The following is a 27,786-nucleotide window of genomic DNA, read 5'->3' on the forward strand; positions in this document are numbered from 1 at the left end:
TTCCTTCACCCAGTAGTCACTGGGCACCTCCTATGTGCCAGGTGTTTGTCCAGTGCTGGCTACACAGTGGTGATTGGAACACATCTTGTCCCCACCCTAGCAGAGCGTGTAATATAACAGACACATGTGTTTTACTGAAAGGCAAACATTTTAAGACGTTTAAAAATAGTAATACAGGGACTTCCTTGGCAGTCCAGTGGTTAGGACTCCGAGCTTCCACTGACGGGTGTGCGGGTTTGATCCCTGGTCGGGGAGCTGAGATCCCATGTGCCACACGGTGTGACCAAAAAAAAAAAAAAAAATAGTAATTACAAGCATGGATTTTTATGGAATAGAATGCAAAAGCCACGTGCCCCAGCAAGGGGAGAGGTGAAGCTTCCTCTCCACGTACTTCAGTGGAAAAGTTTGAGGGCCCTCGGAGTGTGGGCTGCAACATATGCTGAGGTCAGGAGTGCCTGCTGGGTGATAACGCTGGGGACATCACCTTGGCTAAAGCAGATGGTTTACATCAGGGGACTGTGGGTGATATTTAGAAAAGGTCACAGCGGCCAGAGTATGTAGGACCTCGAATGCCAGAATGAGGATTTTGAACTTTACTTTTCGGAAAATTGTCAGCTCTTGAGGTGTTTTGAGCAGGTGGTGGAACTTGCAAAAAGCTAAGTTTGGAAGATTAACCTGATACCAGGGGGTGAGTTAACAGGACCAGAGAGGGGCCAGGGAAATGAGTCTGTGCCCAGGCTTGTGGGAGGTGAGGGTTTGGGCCAGGTGATGGCAAGAGGAGGTCGATGAGGAAGACCCAGAAAGACCAGATGGAATGAATGACCCACTGGAGGTGCAGAAAGGAGCACCAGTGACAGGGAGAACAGTCAGTCAACAAAGGGTTACTTCAGACATATGCAAGCCTGGGTGCTAATTATCTGAGGTGCACAGTCGGGTGAGTTCTGGTCCCCAACCCTTGGCAGGCAGAAATGGGACCTTCAGCTCGGGGATGGTTGGGGAGACTGTGACAGACTTGGGTGTTCCCACTGACCATGGGCTACACATATATAGTCACCTGGGAGGTTTTTAACGGTGCCGTGTCTGGGCCTCAGGTTTCACTGTTTTGGGATGCTGCCCGGGCATGGCCCCCAGGGGATTCTCAGGTGGTGCAGGGCTGGGAGCCCCTGAGGGAGGGGGAGGGGAGCCCACTCAGGTGGAGCTAATTCAAGACACTTGAGGCTGAAGAGATTTAGGAGTGGTGATAGTTTGCCAGGGCTTGAGGCTCAGATTGTGGAATTTGAAAGTTTTTGTTTGTCGTGTGACCAAGACAGTGCATGGAGAGGACCGGGCTGTGGAGTGTCTGATGCGAGTGTGTACTAACTCTACCAAGAGCAGGGAGATGGGGGGCAGTGGGAGACAGGGTTGGGACAGTCAGAAGGAAACTTGGAAAATGACTTAAGATCTGAATTGAAAACCAGGGAACTGAATTAACTGTAGGACACATGAAACAGGGTGAACAGATGGAAAACATCTCAGTGGATGTGGCTTTGAACGTATGGAAGAGATGCTGGTCAGATAGGGAAAGACGGTAAGGAAGTGCAGTAACTCTGGGTGAGGGTGCACCGAGGATCAGAAGATTGTTAGAAAAGGAAAGAAAAAACGGATGGAAGAAAAAGAGGCGATAGGCATAGGGAGATAACGTAAAGTGATCGCATATGTTTATAGTTTGGTTTAAAGAACCAGGAAGGTTGGAGGATCTTGGCTTTGTTTTGCTATTTACTACACCACCTAGAACAATGAATAAAAGAGAATCACCTGGGGGAGTGTGACATTTAGATTCCTGAGTCTTAATCATTTTTCCTTTGGATGCCAACACACCTGGATCAGAAACTAGACAAATAGCAACTAAGGAATAAGAACTGAAGGGTCAAGTCAGAACCAGTGACTAAGAAACCACATCCCAGATGTCTCCAGGCCGGCTCTGAGAGGCTACAGGGATGAGGGATGCTGAGTAATCCCTCAGAAGCACTCAGGGAGAGAAGAGAGGCAGTTGAATCCCCAAGGAGAAAGCTGTGACGCTGGTTTCTGCAGCTGAGAGCCTGCAAAAAGTTTTACTCTCAAGATATGAGTCATCTTGAATTGAGAGGTACGAAGTCCTCGGAATCCCGAGTTTGCTCTGTTCCATATTTGCAGGGGCTTCAGTGTGCTTGTGAAATTGGGGATCCCTTTCTCATTTTGCTAAGTTTGTGTGATGAGCATACTGCTGGGATTCTAGAACTCTTCTTCTGTCTCCAGATTACATGTTCCTCTGGGCTGGTACCTTTGTTCTCAAGTTCACTCAAAGACAATTCCGGAAAGTCAGGATCTCTGCACTAAATGCAAGTAGGATTACTTAGAGGTGAGAAGACGAGAGCAGGCAGTGTGGAACCCTTTCGTTGTTCTGGTAACTCGCATAAGCGTATAGTTTATTACTGCTCTCCTTTCCTTTATTTAACAGTGATCCTCAGTGAGAAATTGGTTTAAATTGCTTTTACCATCCAGCATCCATATAGTAATATGTATATAAAAGCTCCGTGTTGTCAATATTTGTGAAAACCCACAATTGAGTGTGTCCAGCCCGTTTTACTCCCTCGTGGGGCCTACTGTATAGCACAGGGAACTATATTCAATATCCTATGATAAACTATAATGGAAAAGAATATAAAAAAGAGTGTATATATGTATAACTGAATAACTTTGCTGTACAGTAGAAAATAACACCTTTGCCGACCTGTCCTCCTCTACCTCAGAATCAATCTATGCTTCCTCCCTTTCCTGTAGCTTCTTTTTTTTATACTGGTTGGTTGGTTGATTATTTGGCCGGGCCGGGTCTTAGCTGCCTGCCGCACGTGGGATCTTCATTGCAGCGTGCAGGATCTTTAGTTGTGGCGTGTGGGTTCTTAGTTGCAGCATGCGGGATCTAGTTCCCTGACCAGGGGTCAAACCTGGGCCCCCTGCATTGGGAGCACGAAGGCGTAACCGCTGGACCACCAGGGAAGTCCCTCCTGTAGCTTCTTTACCCCTAGTAGATTTGAGCTCTTGAGGTTCTTTTTTACTTTCCAGGACCCAACATGGGGTCCACCACTCAGCGAGAACTCAGGAGTTAAAAAAAAAAAATCTGAAGCCAAATGTGATTAAACATTTTAAAAATAGATTCCTTTAAGTGGAAGGGGAGTTATTTGCCCTGCAGAAAAAGACCGAGGTGACTAATAGGGTCACATGTGTAAGAAAAGACACAAAGGGCTGTGACCTGATGTTTTCTGTTTCTGCCAAGAAGCCACAAGAGGAAATGGGAGCTTTTGATTCGTTTTGTGGTTCTTAATCATCTGGGCTAACAGACCTTTTGGAGAATCTGGTGAAAGCAATGGACTTTGCTCCCCAGAAAAGGGTGAAACACTTTGCCCCTAATTTTAGGGGTCCACTGACTCCCCCTAACCTGGTCCACAGACTTCAAGCGAATAATTCCTTGGTCAGTATCAAATGCCAACTGTGAGATGTTCATTCCTGCAGCTGCCCCTCCAGGGAGACAGACCAGGTGGTCTTCTCTGGTCTTAGTCGTCTCTACCCCTGTGATTTGGGCCTGCCTTCCATCGTGGGTGCATTTATCGAGCTACTGTGTCCTTATGTCCAACAAGTATCAGTAGTGTTTTCCTCTTAGCCCATGAGGTCTGTGATTGATATAAAAATAAATCTTCTTGTGCCGTCTTTGTCCTCAGAGTTCCTTAATCCAAAAGCTTGAGAAAGTTTCAAGTGAAGACTCAGGAATCAAAAAGGAAGAAGGCATTGCCTGGGCCAGGGTTTCTCGACCTCAGATCTATTGACATTTGGGGCCGGACAACTCCTCATTGTGGGGACTGCCCTGTGCACTGTAGGGTGTTCAGCAGCATCCCTGGCCTCCACCCAGTAGATGCCAGGAGCATCCTCCCCCTCAGTCGTGACAATCAAAAATGTCCCCAGACACACTGCCAAATGTTCCTCAGGGGGCCCAGATCACCCCCACCCCAGTTAAGAACTGCTGCTCAGCCTTTCTGTAGCTGGATTTTAGCTCTCTCATTAAAGGGGACGCCTCCGTGGAGAATGGACTGTTCTTTCAGCTTCTTTCTACTATAGTCATTCGTGCAGCTGACTTTTGCTCTGTGCCAGTAGCTGTGCCAGGCCCTGCGGCTGCAAATGTAAAGGACACACCCTGACCTCAGGTGCTCCTTGCCTCCTTGTCGGGGCGATATATGCAGATGCATCAGGAGGTGGGTGAGTGTCTCATGGGAAAGAGGGCCTTTGCACCGGTATATTCTCCATCCAGAAGGCTCTTTCTCCTGATTTTTCCCGTGACTGGGACTTTTTTGTTATTCATATTCTAGTTTAAGTGACACTGCCTCAGGGAGACCAGTCCTAACCACCTAACCATAGTCAGCTGTTTTCACCTAATGCTTTGTAACAAACAACTCAGAGCTCAGTGGCTCACAACCACATATTTCTTGCTCACACGTGTGTGGGTTGGCTGGGGTGTGGCTGATCTAGGCTGGGCTCAGCTGGGTTTGGCTACAAGCTGCAGCTTGAGTTTAGTTCTGCTCCACGAGCCTCTCATTCTGCTGGACCTTTGAACTTCTGGTGCATGTTGTTCTCATGGTGACAGCAAAAGCACAAAGGGGAAAGCAAGTGTATCTCAAAAATCTGCTTATGTCACATGCACTGACATCCATTCGGCCAAAGCCAATCGCACAGTCCGAGTCAGCAGGAGGGAGGAGCACATCGCTCTCCCTGAGGCTATGGCAAAGCTGAACAGTACTTTACAGGGGAGTGAAGAAATGGGGCCAGCAGTCTCCCTCACTCCGTCTGAAGCAGCCGCCCAGTCACTTTATCATGTTTATTGTCTGCTGAATTTTGGTACTCTGATTGTTGAATCACTTATTTCTTATTTGTCTGTTGTTACCAGATCATCAGCTCCATGATAGCGACTTTTTCTGCCTCATTCACTGCTAAATACCAAGTACCAACCTGGCACAGGGTGGGCATCCAGGAAATCTGTGAATGAATAGATGGATGGACAGATGGTTGGTTGGATGCTTCCGTTTGGGGAATCAGGGAGGGGTGTTGGAGATAATCTTGAAATAGTAACAACAACTAACAGTTCCTGAGGGATGACTAAGGGCCAGGTGTGTGGTGTGTGCTTGTGCTTGACCTGGTTAGATCAAGGCATCCTTGCAATGTGTAACCCTCCATTGGCCAGGGCGGGGGTGTGTGGGCAGCAGGGGCAGGATGTTCTGCTTAGAGCTGTAGAGCCCTGAAATAGCACATCTTGTTAGAGGATTGGAGGGGTGCCCAGTGTGGCTGGAGTGAAGGGAGCCTGGTGGGCAGATACAAGACGTAAGAGTGACACTGGGGCCCAATGGTCAGGGCTTCCCTGTTCCACGTCTCTGGGGGAGCCATCGTGTCTGAGTCTGGAGTGGTGCCCCTAGGGGTGTGCAGTACACAACCAGGGAAGCTGTCTGGCCACCCAGCAGGTCATGAGGGACCTTGTGTCACATGTCGAGTTGGGTGGGTGCCTATCTGGAAGTCATCTTTGTTCTGGAAGAGGGTGCATATCTCTTAGCAGAGGCATGTCCCAGGTATTAAACAAGTAGGAAGCTTCTGGAAGTCCTTTTGAGGCACGTGGTGGAAACCTGACAGATGTCTGGCTTGGAAGGGCATGTCACAGTGCCCCAAGGCTTGAACCTTGCATTGTGTCAAGCAGGGTTGTATTTACTGGAGACCCCAGTCGCCTCTTGACAGAGAGATGCTGGAGCTTGCTCTGGGGCAGCACGGGAGCGTCACCCCACTGTCTACGGACCCCCCCGACCCACAGAGATGCTCCAGGTCTTCACTGGGTTCTGTGCTCCCTGGGGACCTCCAGCACCTAGGACTTCGCCCAGCCTCTGCCGACCCTCATCACAACCCAGCTAAGGAGACAGTAACATAGGGAAGGGGGCCCTGGACTCGTGTTTGGGTGGTGTGCTTGCTGGCCAAGAAGGCGGCGGCGGATCTGCCCCCAGGCCACACGTGCCTGGTCAGGCTGGCTTCTGACATTCAGTCCTCTGGGCTGGGACAGAGCTTTTTTAATGTCTTGAAATTTAAATTCTGTGTTTGTAGGGGGAAGAAAAGAGGAAGGAGATCTGGGTTCCAGTTTCAGCATTGCTGGGAGACTGTGGGCTCATAACCTAATTTCTCTGGGCTTCAAGTCTCTTCTACAAAATGAGAATAAGAAAACTTTGCTGTTGTGACAAACAAATAAGATAATGAATGTGAAGTCTCTTGTAAAACTTCATTAAAGTATTATTATTAGGTCCCAATTTTCTTTCTCCTTTCTGGAAGAAAAGTAAAAAAAAAGTCATTTAGAACATATTTTACGCCAAGCCCTCTGTTAGGTGGTGTTGCCTAGAATCTCTTTTAATCTTAGTGGAACAGCCGTCAGGGTTACGGTGAGGATGAGGAAGCCAAGTCTCAGAGAGGTTAAGTGACTTGCTCCAGGTCACACAGCCTGCTGGTGGTGTGGGAGGTCTCTGTGATGGCGTGGCCCAACCTCTTTGCCATGTGTTCACCCACTACTGGGCCCCTCCAAGTGTCTGCAGGGAGCATGGCTCCACAGGTGGGGACCCCACGGGCACTGTGTGGCTGCCACCACAGGCTCCGGCCAGTCTTCCTTAGGTTGGGGAGGCTGGTTGCCTTCAGAGGTGCCTTCTCCCCGCTCCTTCCTGCCCTGCAGCTCCTTGAAGAGTTTTTTTTGAAAACATCTAGGTTAGCTATAATGAACAGGGGCCTCCCCCCAGCAGCAGAGCATCACAAGGTCTCCGAGGGCAGCTGACATGGACACTGACACCCCAGAGCTGCTGTCTCTCCCTCGGTCTCTTCTCCCCTGTTTGGGAATGTTCTGGAATCTGCAGGCCGGAATGAGTTTATAGGGAGAGGTCAGCCTAGGCATTTGAGCCACCAGCCTGCCTCTGATGGGCTGACTTCCATTTTAAAGCCCCACTAAGAGCAGTCCCTGTCCCTGTGGGCTGTTAGAAACTGTGTGGGACATTGTGACTCATCAGATTCCAAGAGGAAGGATCTTGTAAAGGAATTTTCTCACGGTTGCATTTCTGAGCTGGGGTGTATTGTAAACACATTATCCAGCTGCCATGGGTTAGATGAAGCTGAATGTTTACCCACTTGGGAGAAGCATTCATTTATTCATTATTTTTAAAACCTTGTGTTTAAAAGAAAAAAAGAACAATTTGTTTGAAATAAGACTGCTGCCCAGTCTAAAGGAGCCCACTGGGACGCGAAGAGATAACCTCGACGGCACCCCAGAGCAGGGCTTCTCAGTCTTGGAGATGTGGCGGGCATCGCCCGTCTAGTGTGGACGGCCGTCGCTGGCCCTGGACCACTGGGAAGAGCCAGGAGTGAGGGTCTGCACATCGGGGCTCCTGCTCACTTTCAGAACTGGAAAGTGGAGCTGAAACTCTCCAAATACGTCGTTTGGATGACTAGAGAGGGCAGAAGCCTTCGGACCACGCTTGTTCACTGACCGTGGTATCAGAGCCCCGTTGTCATGTTTCCAAGACCCCATCTGTCTCTGGCGCATGTGTGAAGCCATCTAACCTCTTCCTGAATGAATGAGACCCCGCCACCCATCCCCACCCTTCTCTCACCGCTTTGTATGCTCTGCCTTATACTCTGGATATCTCCTGGACTGTCCCCCACCTGCTGTCCTGGGGGTCTGCTCCGTCCTGGGGGAGTGACCGAGCCCCATTCCTCTCTGCTCTTAGGGTGGGGTGCAGCAGATGGGGTATTAATTAGAAGGCGGGTCCCGGGGAGGTGGTGGGGGCCAGAGGTGGACTTTATGCTGGCTTCTTGTCTGCTGGCCAGAGGCTGAAGGGGTCAGGTGAGGGGTGAGTCTGTGACGTGGTTCCGTTACCTGGTCCGTCCAGCCCAGCAGCTCTGGGTTCCTGAGCACCGGGTGCTGGATGAGGCCTGGGCTGGGCTCTGGGGACACAGGGGTGAGGAGGACAGCAGGGCCTGCCTTAGCAGGTGCCCCGGGTGTTAGAGAGGGGGCAGACGTGTGTGAGGAGGATGGAGAAGTGGGGAAGGGAGATGGGAGGCTGAGCAGGAAGAGGGGCTGCCAGGTGGGTCGGCTGTGGCTGGAGCGTTGAGGGTTGCAGGGTATTCGCGCAGCAGTGGGTGCTGGGAAGGCAGTCCTGGAGGGAGAAGAGACGAGCTCTGACAAGGAAGCCCTCCGCCCCTCCCACCGGGGTGGGAGCACCAGAAGATTCATCCCAGGCCTGCAGAGGTCAAGGCTCAGCTGGGAGGAGCCCGTTTGTCATAGTCACGTGAGAGACACATTTCAGATTCTCTCTAGGGTTCAACCTTTCCTGGTGGCCAAAGGTTTTCCTGGGTCTGCAGCTCTTAAACTGTAGCGAGAGGCCGTACTAACGGATGTGTTAGAGAGGTGACAGCTGCCCCGCTTACCCATCCTCGTGGCCTGACCTGGACCTGCTCCGGCAGCGCTGGGCTCCCGGGCTCCGCGGTGGCGTCCTGGTCACCGTCGATTCCTCGGCGCTGGCGCTGTTCGGGGCTCACTGCCGAAGGAGCACAACTCATTTTTTCCAAGCGTGTTAGGAGGAGCACATCCCTTTTGCTAAGTGAGACACACTTACAGGCATAAATTAGGGATTTCTGAGCCTAGAGCTAATGACCACCCATGTGTATGGAAGTTGTGGAAGTCTGTAGATGTTTCAGATTAAAAATGCAAGCAGCTCACAGTAAGTGCTTTAGGGCTGGTTTTGGTGGAAATTTTAATTTCAGTTTTAGAAAATATCTAATAGCCTTTCTGGGGAAAGGTGGGGTTATAAATATGTAAGTTAGCTGAGGGGTGCTTGTAGGGTGGGGCTTTGCACCAGAGAATAATGAGATGAGTGCAGGAAGAAACCTTATCCTCTAGTTTTGAGCCCTTGCTTAGTCTCAATTCCTTCTCCTGTAAAATTGGAATAATGTCACCTGCCTTGTGAAGGTTAAACGAGATGAGGTGGGTGAAGTGTGTGACCGTGTCTAGAACGTAAGGTTGTGATGTGAGAGGATGTTACGGGCGAGGAAACAGGCCAGGATCAGGGGCTCCCGGCCCTGGCTGCACGCGGGGACTGCTGTCCACACCCTCCCCCGCCCCGCCGGTCACCTGTGCACCTCTGGGCCCCCATCACCCCAGGGGACCGTGTTGCAGTGCAGCTCCTGCTCCGTCCCCAACCCTCCTCCCCAGAGCGAACCCCTGCTTCCTCGGCTGGAGGTCTCCTTGCCTTAGTGGATTTGTGCCCTGGACTTGGAGGCTGAGCCTCTCGCCCCCGCCCCCCCCCCCGTGCCTGGCACCGGGGGGTTGCCGCACTCCTTCTGGGCCTCGTAGCCCTGGAGACAGGTCGGGTGGACCAGAGCAGCAGCGCCCTGAGGGCCCTTTCTTCAGCTGAGGCAAGTTTAGAGAATTGGGGGAGCTCCAGGAGACCCAAGGCCTGGGACTGTCGGGAGAATTGTCTGGAAACAGCTGTGCTCACTGGAAGGCGGGAGGGAGTTCCCTGGCCTGGATGGCACCTGCAGGACCCACCTGACTCTGCAGCGCATGGTCCAGATGTGGCCGTTTCCCTCCGCATCCCTGCAGCCGAGAGTGCAGGTCAGGAAGGGGATGAGGCCTCTGGGTCCGGGGATGCCCAGGGCCCGGGAGGCAGCGTGGTGTTCTGGCCGACTTGGAACTGACCTGCTCTCCTTCCCCTGGCCTCTCGGGACCAGGTTCATCTCCAATCCCAACCTTTGCCCTCAGAAGTGAGGTCTGATGAGGACCAGTGTCAGGACCGAGGGGTCTTCCAGATGAGTCAGTCCCTCCCTCGCTCATAGATGATGAAGTGAGCTCAGGGAGGTTATGTGACCTGGCAGCCACCCGGCTAGCGAGGGGCAGTACCGGAGTCCAGCGCTCCTCTTAAATTTACTTTCTAGATCATCTGTACCTACAAGTGAGTGCAAAAGTAGATTTTATTTTAAAATGTGCACTTCAATGAAAGGAATGCTGTCCTGCCTAGACATTCCCCAGGCGTGAACCCAACCTGAATCCTCTTTTTTTTAAGTTAATTAATTTATTTTTATTTATTTATTTTTGGCTGCGTTGGGTCTTCGTTGCTGCGCGTGGGCTTTCTCTAGTTGTGGTGAGTGGGGGCTACTCTTGGTTGCGGTGCACGGGCTTCTCATTGCGGTGGCTTCTCTTGTGGAGCATGGGCTCTAGGTGCGTGGGCTCAGTAGTTCTGGCTCGCGGGCTCTAGAGCCCAGGCTCAGTAGTTGTGGCGCACAGGCTTATTTGCTCCGTGGCATGTGGGATCTTCCCGGACCAGGGCTCAAACCCGTGTCCCTGCGTTGGCAGGTGGATTCTTAACCACTGTGCCACCAGGGGAGTCCCTGAGTCCTCTTATTTTTTGTATTATAATCTTTGGTTTGAAACTTTTCCACTAGAGTTGCTCTCTGACAGCCTGCCTGCAGGTTTGGTTTTCTTAGGTGGATGCCCTGTGGGGAACGACAGCAGCTCAGCACTGTACATTTTACAGAGCCCGCCTCATGCATCCTCGTGAGGTGGTCAGGAAGACCCCTGAGTGAGGAGCTCTGTCCCCAGCCGTGTGACAGCCCAGGCTGGTTGTGGCCAGGGCAGAGACAGGCCTGTGGCCCCAGGTCAGCCTGCCTTGTCTGGAGCCCCTGGTTCAGTTGCTGACACTGGCAGGTGTGGGGTCCAGACGTGTGGCTCCTCCCTCGCCCTCCAGGACCCCAAGCCCCGTCAGCCCGGAGACCCTTGGCCCGGTGGCTGCTGTGTCTGGGCCCCGCGTGGGCTTCGGTGGAGTGCCACTGCTTGGTGAGGATGCACGGGGTGCGGCCTGACCTTGACGAGCTTCCTGCACCATGAACTTGGAGTTGCGCAGGTTTCTAAGGACCCCACAGGAGGTGGAGGTTCCTGGACCTCAGGCTAGACTGGCTTTGAGACCCAGCAATCTGTGTGATTTGCTTTGACTCACTGAACGTGAATGATAAATTGGCAGCTTTTCCGATCATCAGATGTTTAGGAAGTGGCCTGAGAGCATACTCAGTATTACTGACCACTCCGAAGGGAATGGGTGGTCACGGTCCAGAAGAAGGTGCAGGAGCCGTCCTACAGGACTTTGAAATGCCCTGCTTGCCCCGCAGGCGGTGTAGGCGATCAGGCTGCCCAGGCCCAAGAACACAGCTGGTTGTTAGTTGCTAGAACCAGCCATCTAAGAAGCTCGTGAAATCTTCACCCAGTGATTGGATGACCCGCACCAAGACACACCTCACCTACTTTATTGAGTGCCTCCTGGGCTTAGACTGGTGCCCAAGTACAGACTCTTCAGGAAGCTTCTGCGGGGGGTGGTAGGTCCTCCTGGTTAGTTTCGACCAAAAGCCACAGTGAAACATAAAACCAGTCAGAGGGATACAGCATAACCAAGAGTACCCAGGAAATTAATGTTAGAATTAACTTGCCTTATTGTCTATTAAACTGTCCTGTTTCAACATCTAAAATTGACTTCCCTGCGTTTTTCACCTACCCCAGAATTTATTATGTTCCGCTGGGCCAATCTTTTCTTCCCCTAGGGTCAGAAACTAAGAACTTCTGTCTCCCTTCCTGCCTCTCAACTTCCAACTTCTGCTCCAGAAACCACACCCTTGGGAGGAGGGGTCTGTCCACCTCTGGCAGGGCCTCAGGGAATCAAGGCAGGGAGTGTGGGGCAGCCTCAGGGGAGTGGGAGGCACCAGACCTGGAAACGGGCCTTGTTGGAGAAGCTTCATGGCCAGTGGTCTTGGAGAAGTGGGAGGAATTAGAACCTGGTCCAGCCCCAGATGGGGCCCAGTCAGGTCAAGGATCGGAGCCGGCAGCAGACAGCGCCAGGAAGTCAGGTGGGGTTTGAATGTCAGGTCCATAGCTGAGGTTACCTCTGGTGGCCTGTGGAGCGGGCTGGGGACCAAGGACACCTAGGCCAGCCCGCAGGGTGCCAGGGGTGGGGGAGCAGGCTCTCGATGCCCAAAGAAGCCCTTGGTGCCAATGCACTGAGCTCACCGGACAGACGTCAGATCCCACCTGCCTCTTCCCCTTCCTGGAGCTTCAGTTCTTCATGAGACCTGGATGTTGGTACTGGCCACCCTCTCACCCGCTGGCAGGTGGCGTTGGCTCAGAGGATGCATGTGAATCCCAGAAGCCTGTAGCCTGCGGCACACGTGTTAGGTGGCATCGTGACAACTGAATCAGCCCAGGACCTCTTCTGGTCTCCTGTGACCTTCCATATGATCTGCAGCTGTTAGGATTCTACACCCCTGGCCAGTAGATCTGGGCTTGGTTCACTTTCCTCCCCAGCTAATCAGCACAGTACCTGAACGCGCCTGTGAAGTAAGGGTGCAGTGAGTGGCGGTTGAACAAGTGAGTGAGTGAATAGATGAGTAGCAGAAGGACTGCTCAGGCTGCACAGGCGGGCAGGATTGGCCAGCTTCCCTACCGTGAAAAGGTGGAAGGGAGAACAGCAGTCCCCTCACTCATCCATGGTGATGGGGCAGGGTCTACTTCAGGGATCTGAATACCCCCTCGAGGTCAGAAGCTTTGCTGGGGACCTCCCTGGACAGTGGGCAACTTGCAGTTGGATTTTGGTCACCACCTGCCCACCTCCTCCATCCTTCTCCTGAAGACATGCCTTGACCATTGTCCTTTCCTCTCTTCCTCCTCTGGATACAGATTCTGGCCAATGTCTTCCTCTACCTGTGCGCCATCGTTGTGGGCATCATGTCCTACTACATGGCGGACCGCAAGCACCGCAAGGCCTTCCTGGAGGCCCGCCAGTCGCTGGAGGTGAAGATGAACCTGGAGGAGCAGAGCCAGCAGCAGGTGAGGCTCTTTGGGGGTGGCCTTGGGGCAGTGCCGGCCTGGAGCCTGGGTTTGGGGCCTGTCGGAAGGGCGTGAACCCAGTTGCTGTGGGTACCCCAGGGCTCCATGTGAATTCTTTTTCTCTGGAGGCATCACTCTGTGTTATTGCTCTCCCCGCTCCCTCTGCCACACCCCCCTGGGCAGATCGCTCACCTGCTTTGTTCTCAGGGCTCCTCTCCCGGCGGTGGGGTAGGGGTGGGAGACCCATCCCCTGGCCTTGGGGGCCCTTGTGTGCGAAGTCTGTCAGCCCCTCACCCCTCCTCCCACAGGCTCAGGGAAATCTCCCCACTGCCTTCTCCCGCTAAGTCATTTGTGAAGACCTAAAACTGAGCCCAGCCCCTGGGGAGCCCGCTGTTTACATTTTTCCATCAAGAGAACTGCCTGCCTGCTGTCCCCTCTCTTTTGTTACTGGCTTTACTCCAGCCTGATCCACTGCAGAGACTCCCCGCTCTCCTGTGACTCAGTCTTTAAAATAGTTTTTGGTCTGGGTTCATCTCACATGCTTTTTGAAGGATTTCAGAAATTACATCCACCAGTTTCCTGTTATCCATAGGTTGACTTACCCTGAACAAACAAACTCAATAGGTTGAAAACATATGATTTCTCTGCTCTGGGAACCATGTCATTTGTGTTCAGGTGGTGCTCTTTGCTCTGGGTTCAGTGGGTTCACTGAAATTGCCGTTTTCATAGACCCTGCCACCCAGGTGGGTGGGGCCTTAGTTTCGGGGGGCCCCAGTGGTGGGCCTCATGTTCTCTAGACAGTGCTATTTGAAGGCACACACTGAGTCATTTAGCTGATGTGTCCTAGCTTTGTCTGTCCTGGGAGGTTCTTTCTCTCTCTGTTTACCAATGAGATCTAGAAGCTCCTGAGCTGGGCCTCGGACTCATCTTTCAGAAGACGGGCTTCAGAAGGGGAACCTTCCTACCTCCGTTGTGACAAAGGGCCCGTCATATTCGTCCCCTTCTCCTCGGCCCTGTGTCCTGTGGTTACTGAGGAGCTGCTGCGGCTGGAACATATTTAAAGAATCCTCAGTAAAGCTTTACTGGCTTTATTGAGTTCCTTCAAAGGCATTCTTTAATTTCTGCTTTTTATACTGTCTTGGTTCTTGTTTGCATTTGATCTCTCGTAATGTGGAGGCAGCCCTCTGGGTTCTCTACATTAAAAAAAATGCATGTGTCACCACTGAGCTAGACTGGGGAGTTCTTTTTTATATAGTCTGTGCAGTTTTCAGCATACCCATCTGTGTTCATCTTGTCTGTCTCGTAATGTATAATCCAGGACATCTTCAATTACGTTCAGCAGTGCTTGGTGGGGGCCTCCTGGTGTGGTGAGTCTCTCCCTGAATCTGTTAGTCTCTGGGTGGATGATTTAGACAAGTTATCCACCCCATAGAGCCTCACTTCCCTCATCTGTGAAGTGGGGGTATTGATACTCCAAAGTAGAGATGTTGATACTCATCTTGCTGAGGGTCAGATGGGAAACACAGAGGTGCTTTGTAACCAGTAAAGCTGGAAACAGTGATGGTCAGGCTGAGGTACAGAGGCCACAAGGCCCACTTTCTAATGCCCCTTTGGGCAGGATCAGTGCGGGGTGCTGGGGTCTGGCTGAGAGAACCACCCCTGTGTGCTTTTGTGACTGTGGACATGAGAGCTGCTTGCCATTTTAACTTTCTTTCCATGTCCTTGACAGGTTTGGGTAGCATGGTTATGCCAGACTTATTAATTGGAGAAATGTTCCCTCTTTCTAATCCCTGGAAAAGCTTAAGGATGATTTAGGTTATTCCTTTAATGTTTAGAAGAATTCACTAGTGGAGCCTTATTGGGTCTGGAGTTTTCTTTATGAGAAGGTTGTTTCATCTAAAGATAGAACGTTCTACAATTTCTTTTTGCATGAGTTTTGGAAAGTTATTGTTTTTTCAAGAACTTGTCCATTTCATCTAAGTTTTCATATTTTTGACATAATGTTCATTATATTTTCTTTTTTTATAATATTTTTATTTATTTATTTTTTTTTTTGCGGTACGCGGGCCTCTCACTGTTGTGGCCTCTCCTGTTGCGGAGCACAGGCTCTGGACGCGCAGGCTCAGCGGCCATGGCTCACAGGTGCAGCCGCTCCGCGGCATGTGGGATCTTCCCGGCCCAGGGCACGAACCTGTGTCCCCTGCATCGGCAGGCGGACTCTCAACCACTGCGCCACCAGGGAAGCCCTATATTTTCTTTTTATGTGTCATTGTGTATGGGATTTGAGTTCCTTTTTTCATTACTGATATTGGTAATTTGTGCCTTCTGTTTTTAAATGTTTTCTTAATTTGTCCTACTAAGGTTTATTAATGTTTTAGCCTTTTCAGTGAAACACCTTTTTGGTTCTTTTGCATTTCTATAATTCATTAATTTATGCTTCTAACTTTGTATTTCCTTTCTTTGGGATTAATTTAGTGTTCTTTTTTCCCTTCTCGAAATGGAACTGATATAGCTAATTTCCAGCATTTCTTTTCTAAAACGTGTACGTATGCTATAGATTTTCCTCATTATAGTACTTTGGCTTTATCCCACAAGTTTTGATGTGTCATATCCCTGTTGTCATTTAGTTCCGTTTTCTAAATTCTAAAATTTATAGTTTCTAAATCCATTGAGATGCCTTTGATCCATGAGCTATTTAGGAGTACATTAATTTCCAAATATCTGGGGAATGTTTAAAAGTTATCTTTTTATTATTGATTTTTAGTTTCATTTGACTGCGGTCAAAGAATATGCTCTGCACGATTTTAGCCCTTTGAAATTTGTTGAAACTTGATTTTTGACCTAGTATGTGATTGGTTTTGATGAGGTTAAGAATAATGTATATTGGGGCTTCCCTGGTGGCGCAGTGGTTGAGAGTCTGCCTGCCGATGCAGGGAACACGGGTTCGTGCCCCGGTCCGGGAAGATCCCACATGCCGCGGAGCGGCTGGGCCCGTGAGCCATGGCCGCTGAGCCTGTGCGTCCGGAGCCTGTGCTCCGCAATGAGAGAGGCCACAACGGTGAGAGGCCTGCGTACCGCAAAAAAAAAAAAAAAAGAATAATGTATATTCTACAAAATGTATCAAAATGTCTTTCAAAAATGAAATAAGGTCAATAAATGTCAATTAGGATTCATTTGCATCTACCCCAAAGTATTTTTTGCGTCTTTGGTCACAGTGCAAAGACCTCACAACACTTAATTCCCCTCCCCGATACTTTCTGGCCACTGTAATATATTTTATTTTATTATTTATTTATTTCAGGTTTTTAAAAAAATTGGGGTATAGATGATTTACAATATTTTGTTAGCTTCACATGTACAACATTGTGATTCGATTGTAATGTATTTTATGTAATTATGTAATTCGATTGTAATGTAATGTAATTCAACATATGTTTTAAGCCCCACAAAACAGTCTCATAAAGTTATAGTCTTCTGCAGTTAATATTCATTACCTACGTTTGCCCATATTTTACCCTCTCAGTTACACTCCATTTCTTCTTCATTGCTGTGCTTCCATCTTCTTGAGGAATTCCTTTTAATATTGCTTTTCAAGTCGGTCTGTTGGCACTAAATTCTCTCCATTTCTAATTGCTAGAAGTGTGGGGGTTTTTTTGTTTTTTTCTTCCTTTTTTTTTTTTTTTTTTTTTGCGGTACGTGGGCCTCTCACTGCTGTGGCCTCTCCCGTTGCGGAGCACAGGCTCCGGACGCACAGGCCCAGTGGCCATGGCTCACGGGCCCAGCTGCTCCGTGGCATGTGGGATCCTCCCGGACCGGGGCACGAACCCGTGTCCCCTGCATCGGCAGGCAGACTCTCAACCACTGCACCACCAGGGAAGCCCAAAGTGTGTTTATTTTTATTTCAATTTTGAAAGTCATTTTTTATCAGATATAGAATTTAAGGTTTCTGGATTTTTACTTTCTGCCCTTTGAAGGTGTCTTTCTATTATCCTCAGGCTTCCAGCTGTAGGACATAGTGTTGCTCCTTTTGTTATTTATTTTTTGAAGTATAGTTGCTGTATAATATTATGTAAGTTACAGATGTACAATATAGTGATTCACAATTTTTAAAGATTATACTCCATTTATAGTTATTATAAAATATTGGCTATATTTCCCATGTTGTACAATAATGCTGTTGCTCCTTTTAAACTAATGCATATTATTTTCCTCTGGTTGCTTTTACTGGTTTTTTTTTTGTCTTTGGTTTTAGTTTTGCCTAGGAGTTTTCTTTTGAAGTTACCCTGTTTTGTTCTCAAAGAGCTTCTTGCATTGATGGCTTGATGAAAATTTTTAGCCAGTATCTTTTTGTAACTTCTCTGTCATTCTGTCCTTTGCTTCTATGACTCTAGATATCTTTATTAGACATTTCTACCATGTTCCATAAATGTCTGGATCTTCCTTTTTTTCTTTCTGTGCTTCAGACTGAATATTTTTACTGACCTAACTTTCAGTTTACTAATCCTCTCTTCTGCTTTGTCAACTCAATGGTTGAACTCATCTCTTGAATCCTTAACTTCAGTATTGTACTTTTTTCAGTTCTAGAATTTCCATTTTATTTTAAAAAATTTTCCATTTGATTTTAAAAAATAGATTTGAATTCTCTGGTTAAGTTCCCCATTTTGTCATCTAGTTTTAGAACCATATTAAACATTTATTTTAAAGTCTTTGACAACCATGGTATCAGAATACTGATGGGTCTGCTTTTCTCTCTTGACTTTTGGTCCTGTCTTATGGCATCCTGGACTTTTAATTAACACTGGATATTGCATATGGAAAATAATAGCAACCCTGAATGATGATGTGTCTCTCCAGACAGGATTACTTTTCTTGCAGCAGATGGTTATAGTAGGGTTAGCTCAGATTGATCCCATGTGGGGGTGAGAAGATTTAAAGCTGGGTTCAGTGAGCTGGTCTGTTTCTGTTCTGTGCCTACTCTTAGGAAATACCCCTTCAGGGGTCTTGACTGAAAGGGTGTCCTCCTCTTGAGGTACCCCGAATTCCTCAGCATTAAGAGACTGCCAAAACTATCCTTTGATTTTTAGCCTCCTTTCTGTCACTTTCTGCTTGGATTTTCGGTCTCTTGCCCCATATGGCTTAGGGATTGGCAAATGCCTCAAGGGGAATAGTTGTAGAGAAAGTCTGGCTTACTTTTCTATGGTTCTCTTCTGTCCAGGATCTCACCCCTCTACTCTGCGTTGGAATCCTTGTTCACCAGTTATTGTTTCTCCAGCCCCTCAGAAACTCTAGCCATTGCTGTCTGTTCAGACTCTCAACCCTGGTCTCAAGGGAAAAAGTGGCAGAGTGTGTTGGGCTCACTTAAATGTGTCTCTCTTCCCTCAGAGAGCTTGTGTCCTGAAGTCCTAGCTGTGTTGGTTGTTTCCTATTGCCTTCAGATAGCTGTTCTTTTGTGTTTTATCCGGCTTTTATCCTTGGCTAAAGGGTTGGTCTGATATAAACTCCTCTATAAGAAGCAAGAGTTGGACATTACTTAAAATATTTTAAAGTTTATTTCAGAGTAGCCAGAAGTGTACATATTATAAAATTACAAAGATATGAAAAAAATTGTACCATGGAAAGTAAGTTTCCCTCTGTATATCATCCACTTTCCCATCCCTCAGACAACCACTGTCATCTCTGTTGTGTATCCTTTCAGAGCTATTCTATTTCCAAGTCGTTGTATATAGGCACCCCTTGCTTTATTGCACTTCACTTTATTGATTGTGCTGTGCAGATATTGAATTTTTTTTAACAAATTGAAAGTTTGTGGTGGCAGTTCCCTGCAGTCCAGTGGTTAGGACTCTGTGCTTTCACTGCCGAGGTCCCGGGTTCAATCGCTGGTTTGGGAACTAAGATCCCACCAGCCATGGTGTGGCCAAAAAAAAAAAAAAAAGAAAAGGAAAAGAAAGTTTGTGGCCACCCTGAATCAAGCAAGTCTATCAGCACCATTTTTTCCAACAGCATTTGCTCATTTCATGTGTCTGGGTCACATTTTGGTAATTCTCACAGTATTTCAAACTTTTTCATTATTATTATATTTGTTGTGGTGATCTGTGATCAGTGATCTTTGATATTACTATTGTAATTGTTTTGGGGGACCACGAACTGCGCCCCTATGATACGGCAAACTTAATAAATATGTGTGTTCTGACTGTTCCACTGACCGGCCATTCCATCTCTCTCCCTCTCCTCGGGTGCCCTATTTTCTGAGATACAACAATATTGAAATCAGGCCAATTAATAACCCTACAGTGACCTCTAAGTGTTCAAGTGAAAGGAAGAGTCACATATTTCTCACTTTAAATCAAAAGCTGGAAATGATTAGCTTTAGTGAGGAAGGCATGTCGAAAGCCAAGATAGGCCAGAAGCCAGGCCTCTTGCACCAGTTAGCCAAGTTGTAAACGCAAAGGAAAAGTTCTTTTTTCTTTCTTTTTTTTTTTTCTTTTTTTTTTGCGGTACGCGGGCCCCTCACTGTTGTGGCCTCTCCCGTTGCGGAGCACAGGCTCCGGACGCGCAGGCTCAGCGGCCATGGCTCACGGGCCCAGCCGCTCCGCGGCATGTGGGATCTTCCCGGACCAGGGCACGAACCCGTGACCCCTGCATCGGCAGGCAGACCCTCAACCACTGTGCCACCAGGGAAGCCCATGGAAATGTTCTTGAAGGAAATTAAAAGTGCTACTTAAGTAAACACAAGAATGATGAGAAAGCAAGAGAGTCTTATCGCTGATATGGAGAAAGTTTTAGTGGTCTGGATAGAAGAAGAAACCAGCCACAACATTCCCTTAAGCCAAAGCCTAATCCAGAGCAAGGCCCTAACTCTCTTCAGTTCTGTGAAGGCTGAGAGAGGTGAGGAAGCTGCAGAAGAAAAGACTGAAGCTAGCAGAGATTGGTTCCTGAGGTCTGAGTTCTAAGGAAGAAGCCGTCTCCGTAACATGAAAATGCAAGATGAAGCAGCAAGTGCTGGTGTAGAAGCTGCAGCAAGTTATCCAGAAGATCTAGCTAAGATCATTAATGAAGGTGGCTACACTAAACAGTGGGTTTTCAATGTAGATGAAACAGCCTTCTATTAGAAGAAGATGTCATCTAGGACTTTCATAGCTAGAGAGGAAAAGTCAATGCCTGGCTCCAAAGCTTCAAAGAATGAGCTGACTTTCTTATTGGGGGCTAATGCAGCTGGTGACTTGAAATCAAAACCAATGCTTATTTACCGTTCTGAAAATCCTAGGGCCCTTAAGAATTATGCTAAGACCTGTTGAGACCTAATGCTCAGAAAAAAAAGATTCCTTTCAAAATATTACTGCACAGTGACAATGCACCTGGTCACCCAAGAGCTCTGATGGAGGTGGACAAGGAGATTACTGTTGTTTTCATGCCTGCCAACATAACATTCATTCTGCAGCCCATGGATCAAGGAGTAATTTCAACTTGCAGGTCTCATTATTTAAGAAATACATTTTGTAAGGCTATAGCTGCCATAGGGAGTGATTCCTCTGATAGATCTGGGCAAAGTAAATTGAGAACCTTCCGGAAAGGATTCTTTATTCTAGATGCCATTAAGAACATTCGTGATTCATGTGAAGAGGTCGAACTATCAATATTAACAGGAGATTGGAAGAAGCTGATTCTAACCTTTGTGAATGACTGGGGGGTTCAAGACTTCAGTGGAGGAAGTAACTGCAGACGTGGTGGAAATAGCAAGAGAACTAGAATTAGAAGTGGAGGCTGGGGCTTCCCTGGTGGCACAGTGGTTAAGAATCCACCTGCCAATGCAGGGGACACAGTTTCGAGCCCTGGTCTGGGAAGATCCCACATGCCGCGGAGCAACTAAGCCCCTGCGCCACAACTACTGAGCCTGTGTTCTAGAGCCCGTGAGCCACAACTACTGAGCCCGTGTGCCACAACTACTGAAGCCCATGTGCCTAGAGCCCGTGCTCCACAACAAAAGAAGCCACCACAATGAGAAGACCACACACCGCAACAAGAGAAGCCACCGCAGTGAGAAGACCATGCACTGCAACAAAGAGCAGCCCCCGCTCGCTGCACTAGAGAAAGCCCGTGCACAGCAACGAAGACCCAATGAAGCCAAAAATAAATAAACAAAATAAATCAATTTATTTTTTAAAAAAAGAAGTGAAGGCTGAAGATGTGACTGAATTGCTGGTGAAACTAATGGATAAAGTGTTGCTTCTTACGAATGAGCAGAGAGGATGGTTTCTTGAGGTAGATTCTACTCCTGGTAAAGATGCTGTGAAGGTTGTTGAAATGACATCAAAGAATTTAGAATATTACCTAAATTCAGTGATAAGACAGGGGCAGGGTTTGAGAGGATTGACTCCAGTTCTGAAAGAAGTTTTACTGTTGGTAAGATGCCATCAAACAGCATTACATGCTACAGAGAAACCATTTGTGAAAGGAAGCGTCCGTTGACGCTGCAGACTTCGTTGCCGTCTAGTTCTAAGACGACATTGCCACAGCTACTGCCACCTTCAGCAGCTACCACTGATCAGTCAGCAGCATCAACATCAAGGCAAGACCCTCTGCCAGCAAAAAGATCACGGCTCGCTGAAGGATTAAGTGATTGTTAACGATTTTTAGCAATGAAGTCTTTTTTAAAATTAAGATACATGCATTGTTGTTTTTTTGATATGCTATTGCACACTTAATAGACTACAGAATAGTGCGAACGTAACTTTTATATGCACTGGGAAACCAAAAAAGTTCACGTATTCGCTTTATTGCAGTATTCGCTTTATCTCGATGTTAGGTTTATTGCAGTGTTCTGGAACTGAACCCGCAGTATCTCTGAGCTGTGCCTGTACAGACTTTTCACACACAAATGGTAGTATGTTCACTCCTCTGCACTCCATCTATTCACCTAATCCCTTAGAGAGGGTTCTAAGTCCATATTGCAATTGCCTCATGCTTTTTGTGACGGTACTGTATTCCACTGTATAGAGGTAACATCATTTATTTAAAAGGGCTCCTGTAGGTAGACATTTAGGTTATTTCCAATTTTTTGCTACTGCAAACATTGCTGTAATAGACATCTTTATAGGGACACCATATTATACGTGTACAAATATATCTGAAAACTCAAAACCTAGAAGTGGAATTGCTGGATCAAAGGGCATGTGCATTTTAAAAATTATATATATGTATATATATGTGTGTGTGTGTATACATACATGTGTGTGTATATATATATATGCATATTTACTGTGGTAAAATATACAGAAGATAAAATTTACCATTTTAATCATTTTGAAGTGTATGAGTTCAGTGACATTAAGTACATTCACAACATTGTGCTGCCATCACCACTGTTCGTTTTCAGAGCCTTTTCATCATCCCAAACAGAAACTCTTTACACATTAAATATTAACTCCTCGGCCTCCGCTCCCCCAGCCCCTGACAACCACTATTCTACTTTTCTTTATGAATTTGACTGTCCTAGGTACCTCCTATAAGTAGAATCCTACAACATCTGTCCTTTTGTGACTGGTTTATTTCACTTAGAATAATGTCTTCAAGGGTCATCCATGTTGTAGTGTGTATCAGAATTCATTCCTTTTTGAGGTTGAATAATACGCCATTGTATGTATGTACCATGTTTATCCATTCATTTGTTGATGGGCTCCACCTTTTAGCTCTTGTGACTGATGCTGCCATGCACTATTGGTGTACAAGTATCTGTTTGAGTCCCAGCTTTCCAAGTCTTTGGGGTATAAACCCAAGTGGAATTGCTGGGTCATATGGTGGCTCTGTATTTAACTTTTTGAGGAACCAGGCGTGTGCATTTTTCATGTTGATAAATATTACCAAATTGTCTCATAGAGGTTCAAACAATTTACACTCTTCCCAGGAATGAATGAGGGTGGACTTAGGCACTTAAGTTTTCCTTGTTTATCTAGAAAAGACTTCTTTGCTTTTGGAACCCTGCAGCTCCCCCCAGGGATGCCTATTTGAAAACCCCAGCTGCAGGGAACAGGCCCCAAGGCAGTGGTAACATCCTGTGGGCTGTTGCCTGCTGTTTCCTTATTTGGCTCAAGTCACAGCCAGGTAAACACAGGTTTGGAAGAGTTTCTTTTCTTTTTCAGTATATGTTGTATGACATTTGATCAAAATAGACAAGTATAAAGAAAAAATACCGATAGAGGCATATTCCTTCAAGTCTTTTTTCCTTCTTCTGTGTTTGGAAGAGTGTTACGCTGATTATAAAAGTAACGTCTTATTCTCAGATGGAGCAGTTCAGAACCAGATGCTCAAGTCTTATGCCCGTCGCGTATGGTTATTATGGAAGCTCAGTGTAAAGGGTCTTTAGCACAGTGCTAAAGAGTAGGCAGTGAACTGGCTACCATCATACTATTGTTGTTGGACACATTTTGAAGATACAGAGAAGTAGAATAAAATCTCCCATAATCCAGGGGTTACATTTAAAAATAATTTTTAAAAAAGTGTGTTAAATTGGGTTCTCGGCGAGAAAAGACTTTCAGGTTTGCTGGATTTTTTTTTTCCTTTTTGTTGAGGTGAACAACATATAACATAAAATTAACCATATTGTACAATTTAGTACATGGCAATGGCCCCAGCCCAGGGGACGCTGGTCAAGGAGGAGCCACGAGGCAGGATGGGAGCCAGCTGGGGCCGGTGCATCCTTGTCCATGGTTCCATTCGGGACAGAGCTTGCTCCCTCCCCAGGCGTCGGGGCTGACGTGGAGAGTGGTGTGGGCTCTGGGCTGATTTTACATCCCAGGAATGTCAGCTGATGTGTCTCGAGCTGAGTGCAGGCCACTGGAGAGGTTGCACACTCCCATTTCACTTTCCTCCTGCGAAAGCCCCTCGTGAGAATAAAAATGAGATAATAGATGTGAAAACGTTTTGGAAGGGGCTGCAGAAAGTCATAGTGGGAGAGGAAACAGAAGCTGGTTTGGCCACTTATGTACTCATATTTGTTTAAATGCCTTTTTTAAAAGTTCCCAATTTGCAGGGGAGACCTCCTTTCAGAATTTAGTTCTCAGGGTCCGTGTCTCACTCTTTCTTTTGCTGGTGAGTGTTTATCTTGTCTTCTAAACTGCTTTGGGAGGAGGCACTGTGTGTGGCCTCCAGCCGTCACTCTCCTCTCTGGCATCAGGAGCCCACCCCGATCCTCTGGTTCTGTCCTCCTTGTTGCTGTCACGTGGGAGGTTGGGCTCTCCTTTGCTAAGATGAGCAGCCTCCTGCTGACGGCGGGTGATGCCCGGGGGGTGGGCCGCCGGCCTCGTCCCTGGCAGGTGCTCAGCTTGTCTCCTCTGCCAGGAGGGATGGGACCTCATGGAGCTGAGGCTCTGTGAGTGTGGCCCTGGCAGGCGAGGGCTCTCGTTGCATTGCCCAGCGCATATCTGGTGCTTTAGGCCGTCCAGTGGCGTTGACCACAGGGTGGTCCGGTGGACTTCAGGCCTGTCTCCAGCTTCTCCTTGGCTCCACGGGCCTGTTAGGGTCGAGCAGGAGGCCCAGAGGAGGGAGCTGGAGTTGTTTTTCTTTATTCCCATGTGACCATAACACGAGGGTTTAGTTGGGGACCTTGGGGGCTGCTAAGCACCCCGACTGACAGCTGCAGGCACCGGGGAAATCCACCCAGTGCACACCCGTCGCCAGGTACAAACTCTAGACTTCTGAGCCTTTCCGAAGCACATACTCGGAATTGCTTCCCAGGGAGTGGGAGGTGGTGGAGGAGGGTGTGGGGGAGGATGGAGGGATGACGGGCACACGGCAGGCTTGCATTTCCTTCAGATCATGTTCAGTTAGGAAACCAACCTGGTCCTCACCTGGGGAGGAGAGCTGCCCTTGGCCCCCACCCTCCTGGGGGAGGAAACTGCAGCCGGCGTCGGGGGGAGAGCCCAAGGCTGCCTGTGCGGGGTTCTAGGCCAGAAAACCATCCACCGCCACCCGTACCCACCCAGGGCCAGGGGTCAGATCACCTTCTTCCATGGTGCCCTGGGGAACTCGGTGTGGGTGAGCGCTGGGGGCCCTCACCTCTGGGGGGACGCAGACAGAGCAGTCGCTTCTGCCTCTCCTGCTACTCCAACCCAAGGCCCAGAGCACCTTGGACTAGGGGTGGTGTTTCTTCTTTGTGCAGGAGTGTTTCCCTGGGTGGGTGACCTTCTGCCCTTGAGCAGGTCACCCCTTTATCGCGAGACTCAGACTTCTCTGGTAAGAGAAGCTTGGGACTGGGACTGCTGCCCTTTCAAAAGCTCAGTTTCTGGTCTTTCTGAAGGTCTCTGACCTCTGGCCAAGCCTGCCTCACTGTTCCCTTCAAGACCTTAGCTGTGAGGATAAGGTGTAGAGTGACCTCAGCCTCCGTTGGTGGGGAGAGGGGAGTCAGAGTGACAGAGAGAGGCAGAGAGATGAGGGGGCTGCCTCCTAGCCTGGGGCTGGGTTTCTAGTGTCAGCCCTCAAAGCGCCAGCTGTCGTCCTGGCAACAGTGGGGCTGGGGCTGGGGAGCTGCCTCCTGTGTCACCGCATGTTGTCGCAGCTGATGGAGGTGGGGCAAACCCATCGTTTACTTGACGGGAGCCATGGAGGAAACCCCCTGACAGCAGCCTCCAAAGATGCTTGCTGTCTTAACTGCTTCACAGAACCGCTCACGAGTATTTTTTAGTTTTAAGTTTAGCCGTGGAGGCCTCTTGGTTTGAGAAAAGCCAGAAGGTGAATTTCCCATGGTGAAGCAGGCATGAGTGCTTCTGTCGGTTCCAGCTCTGACCTCCTGGATTTCACAGAATGTTCTTCATTCTAACATTCCAGGATGTAGCAGAACAAGCCCATGTTAGGTGATGCACATGACGAGCCCACAGAGGACAGGCTGTTCTAAGGCCATGGAGGGCCCCTGCCGGTGGGGGGACATTTGCTGGGTCGGGGGACTGGGCGCTGGTGGCACTGCTAGTGCATGGCCCCGTGTCTGGGCTGTGGCCTCCGCGCTGGCTCCCTGCCGGGCTCTGGAGGGTCCTGGGCCCAGAGACGTCCTCCAACAGTGTTCTTCTCTCCACACAGTTGTAGAGTCTACGGTCGGGGTCCAGTCTGGTCCGGGTTGTGGTGCGTCCCCACCTTTATCTGGCTGTAAAGATGAAGTTTTGTTTAGTAATAGGAGTCGTTTTTTGTTTGTTTGTTTTGTTTTTAACAATTACTTCTGCCCAGTCTTGAGCTGAGTTTTTACTGAATTATCTCATTTAATCATCACGACAAAACCCAGAAGGGGAGTTGGCCCTCCCTCCCAGTGAGGGCCTCTATTTGGGAGATCTACTTGAGGAGAATTAGGTGAGTAGTCCCCAGACTACATCTGGCCTGTCAGTTTCTGTTCTGTTTGACCTGCCCAGAGCTTCAAAAATTTCTAATACTTAAAAATTTGGACATTCTATATAAAAACTTGTATTTCTGACTGCCTTGAGAAATGGAAATGTCTGACAACACAGGGTGCAGAGTGAAGCTTGCATTCACATCCGAGCCAGGCCACTTACTTGCACCATGACCTTGAGCCAATTACTTATGCCCTTTGAGCCCCCATTTCTTTGCCCGTGAAATGGGAACAGAATAGGATTGTCAGACTGTCTAAAAGAGAGGATTCATCCCACAAATATTTGAGGCACGCTTCTAAACACTGGGGATACAGTTGTGAACAGAACAGATTCTAGTGGGGGAGACAATCATTAAACAAATGCTATGTTAGGAAGTAGGACAGGCAGTAGAGAAAAACAAAGCAGGGGAAGGAACATAGAGCCTGCCAGAAGTGAAGGGAGGTTGCTGTTTAATATCGTGCGGCCAGAGAAGGCTTTCTGATAAGATGAGATTGGAGCAGAGACCTGAAGGCAGTGAGGGTGTGAGCCATGCAGTGATCAGAGAAATGAGCAGTAAGTGCAAAGACCCTGTGGTATGTTCATAGGATGTCAAGGTGGTCAGTGCAGATGGAGCAGAAGTGAGGGGATGAGAGGTAGGAGGTGAGGCAGAGAGGAGATGGGGGCCAGGTTCTACAGGGCCTCATTAGGACCTTGGCTTTTCCCTTGAGGGAAATGGGAGACATTGGAGGGTTGTAGGTTTTAAATGGATCAGTCTGGCTTATGGTGGAGAAGAGATAGCAGTGGAAGCAGGGAGACCAGTTAGAAGCATTGCAGTAATTTTGGTGAGAGAGGATAATGGCCCAGACCAGGATGGAGATGATGAGGACAGAGGATTCTGGGTATGTTTTGTTTGTTTGTTTGTTTGTTTGTTTCTGGGTATGTTTTGAAGGCAGAGCCAACAGGACTTACTGCTGGGTAGAACGAGAGATGAGAGAGTGGGAAGTCAATGATGGCTTTAAGGATTTTAGCCTGCAGGTGAGCTGCTGCTTCGGGTCCAAGACGGAAGCAGGTGATGTGTGCTTCCATGGCAGACATAGTAGCAATCTTTTCCACTGATCACAGACGTGACCTCAGCATCCTTCTCAACACAGTGCTCCAAGCAGCTGCTCTCTGTTCCTCCGAGTTGGACTTAATTGCTGCGGTAGTGTTCTAGAGCTGCATAGCCATTTGTGAGTATTTAAATTAAAATTAGTTAAAATTTTAAAATTAAAAGTCAGTTCCTCAGGACTTCCCTGGTGGTCCAGTGGTTAAGACTCTACGCTCCCAATGTAGGGGTCCCAGGTTTGATCCCTGGACAGGAACCTAGATCCTGCATGCCACAACTAAAGATCCTGCACGCTGCAGCTAAAGATCCTATGTGCCAAAACAAAGACCTGGTGCAGCTAAGTAAATAAATAAATAAATACTAAAAAAAAAGAAAAAAGTCAGTTCCTCCATTGC

The 27,786-nt window shown here is 48.3% G+C and overlaps 1 protein-coding gene across 5 annotated transcripts in view; it reads left to right on the plus strand.

The window, feature by feature from the left end:
* ADCY3 (adenylate cyclase 3) overlaps positions 1–27,786 on the plus strand; it is a 98,858-nt gene that overhangs the window by 21,978 nt on the left and 49,094 nt on the right. For all 5 annotated transcript variants that reach the window (XM_067703546.1, XM_067703548.1, XM_067703547.1 and 2 more), the window contains exon 3: positions 12,791–12,940. In XM_067703546.1, coding sequence (XP_067559647.1) covers positions 12,791–12,940 — 150 coding nt within the window. The remainder of the gene's footprint in view (positions 1–12,790; positions 12,941–27,786) is intronic.

The sequence above is a fragment of the Pseudorca crassidens genome, chromosome 14 (genome assembly GCF_039906515.1).
Source record: "Pseudorca crassidens isolate mPseCra1 chromosome 14, mPseCra1.hap1, whole genome shotgun sequence".
In the NCBI taxonomy this organism is placed as follows: domain Eukaryota; kingdom Metazoa; phylum Chordata; class Mammalia; order Artiodactyla; family Delphinidae; genus Pseudorca; species Pseudorca crassidens.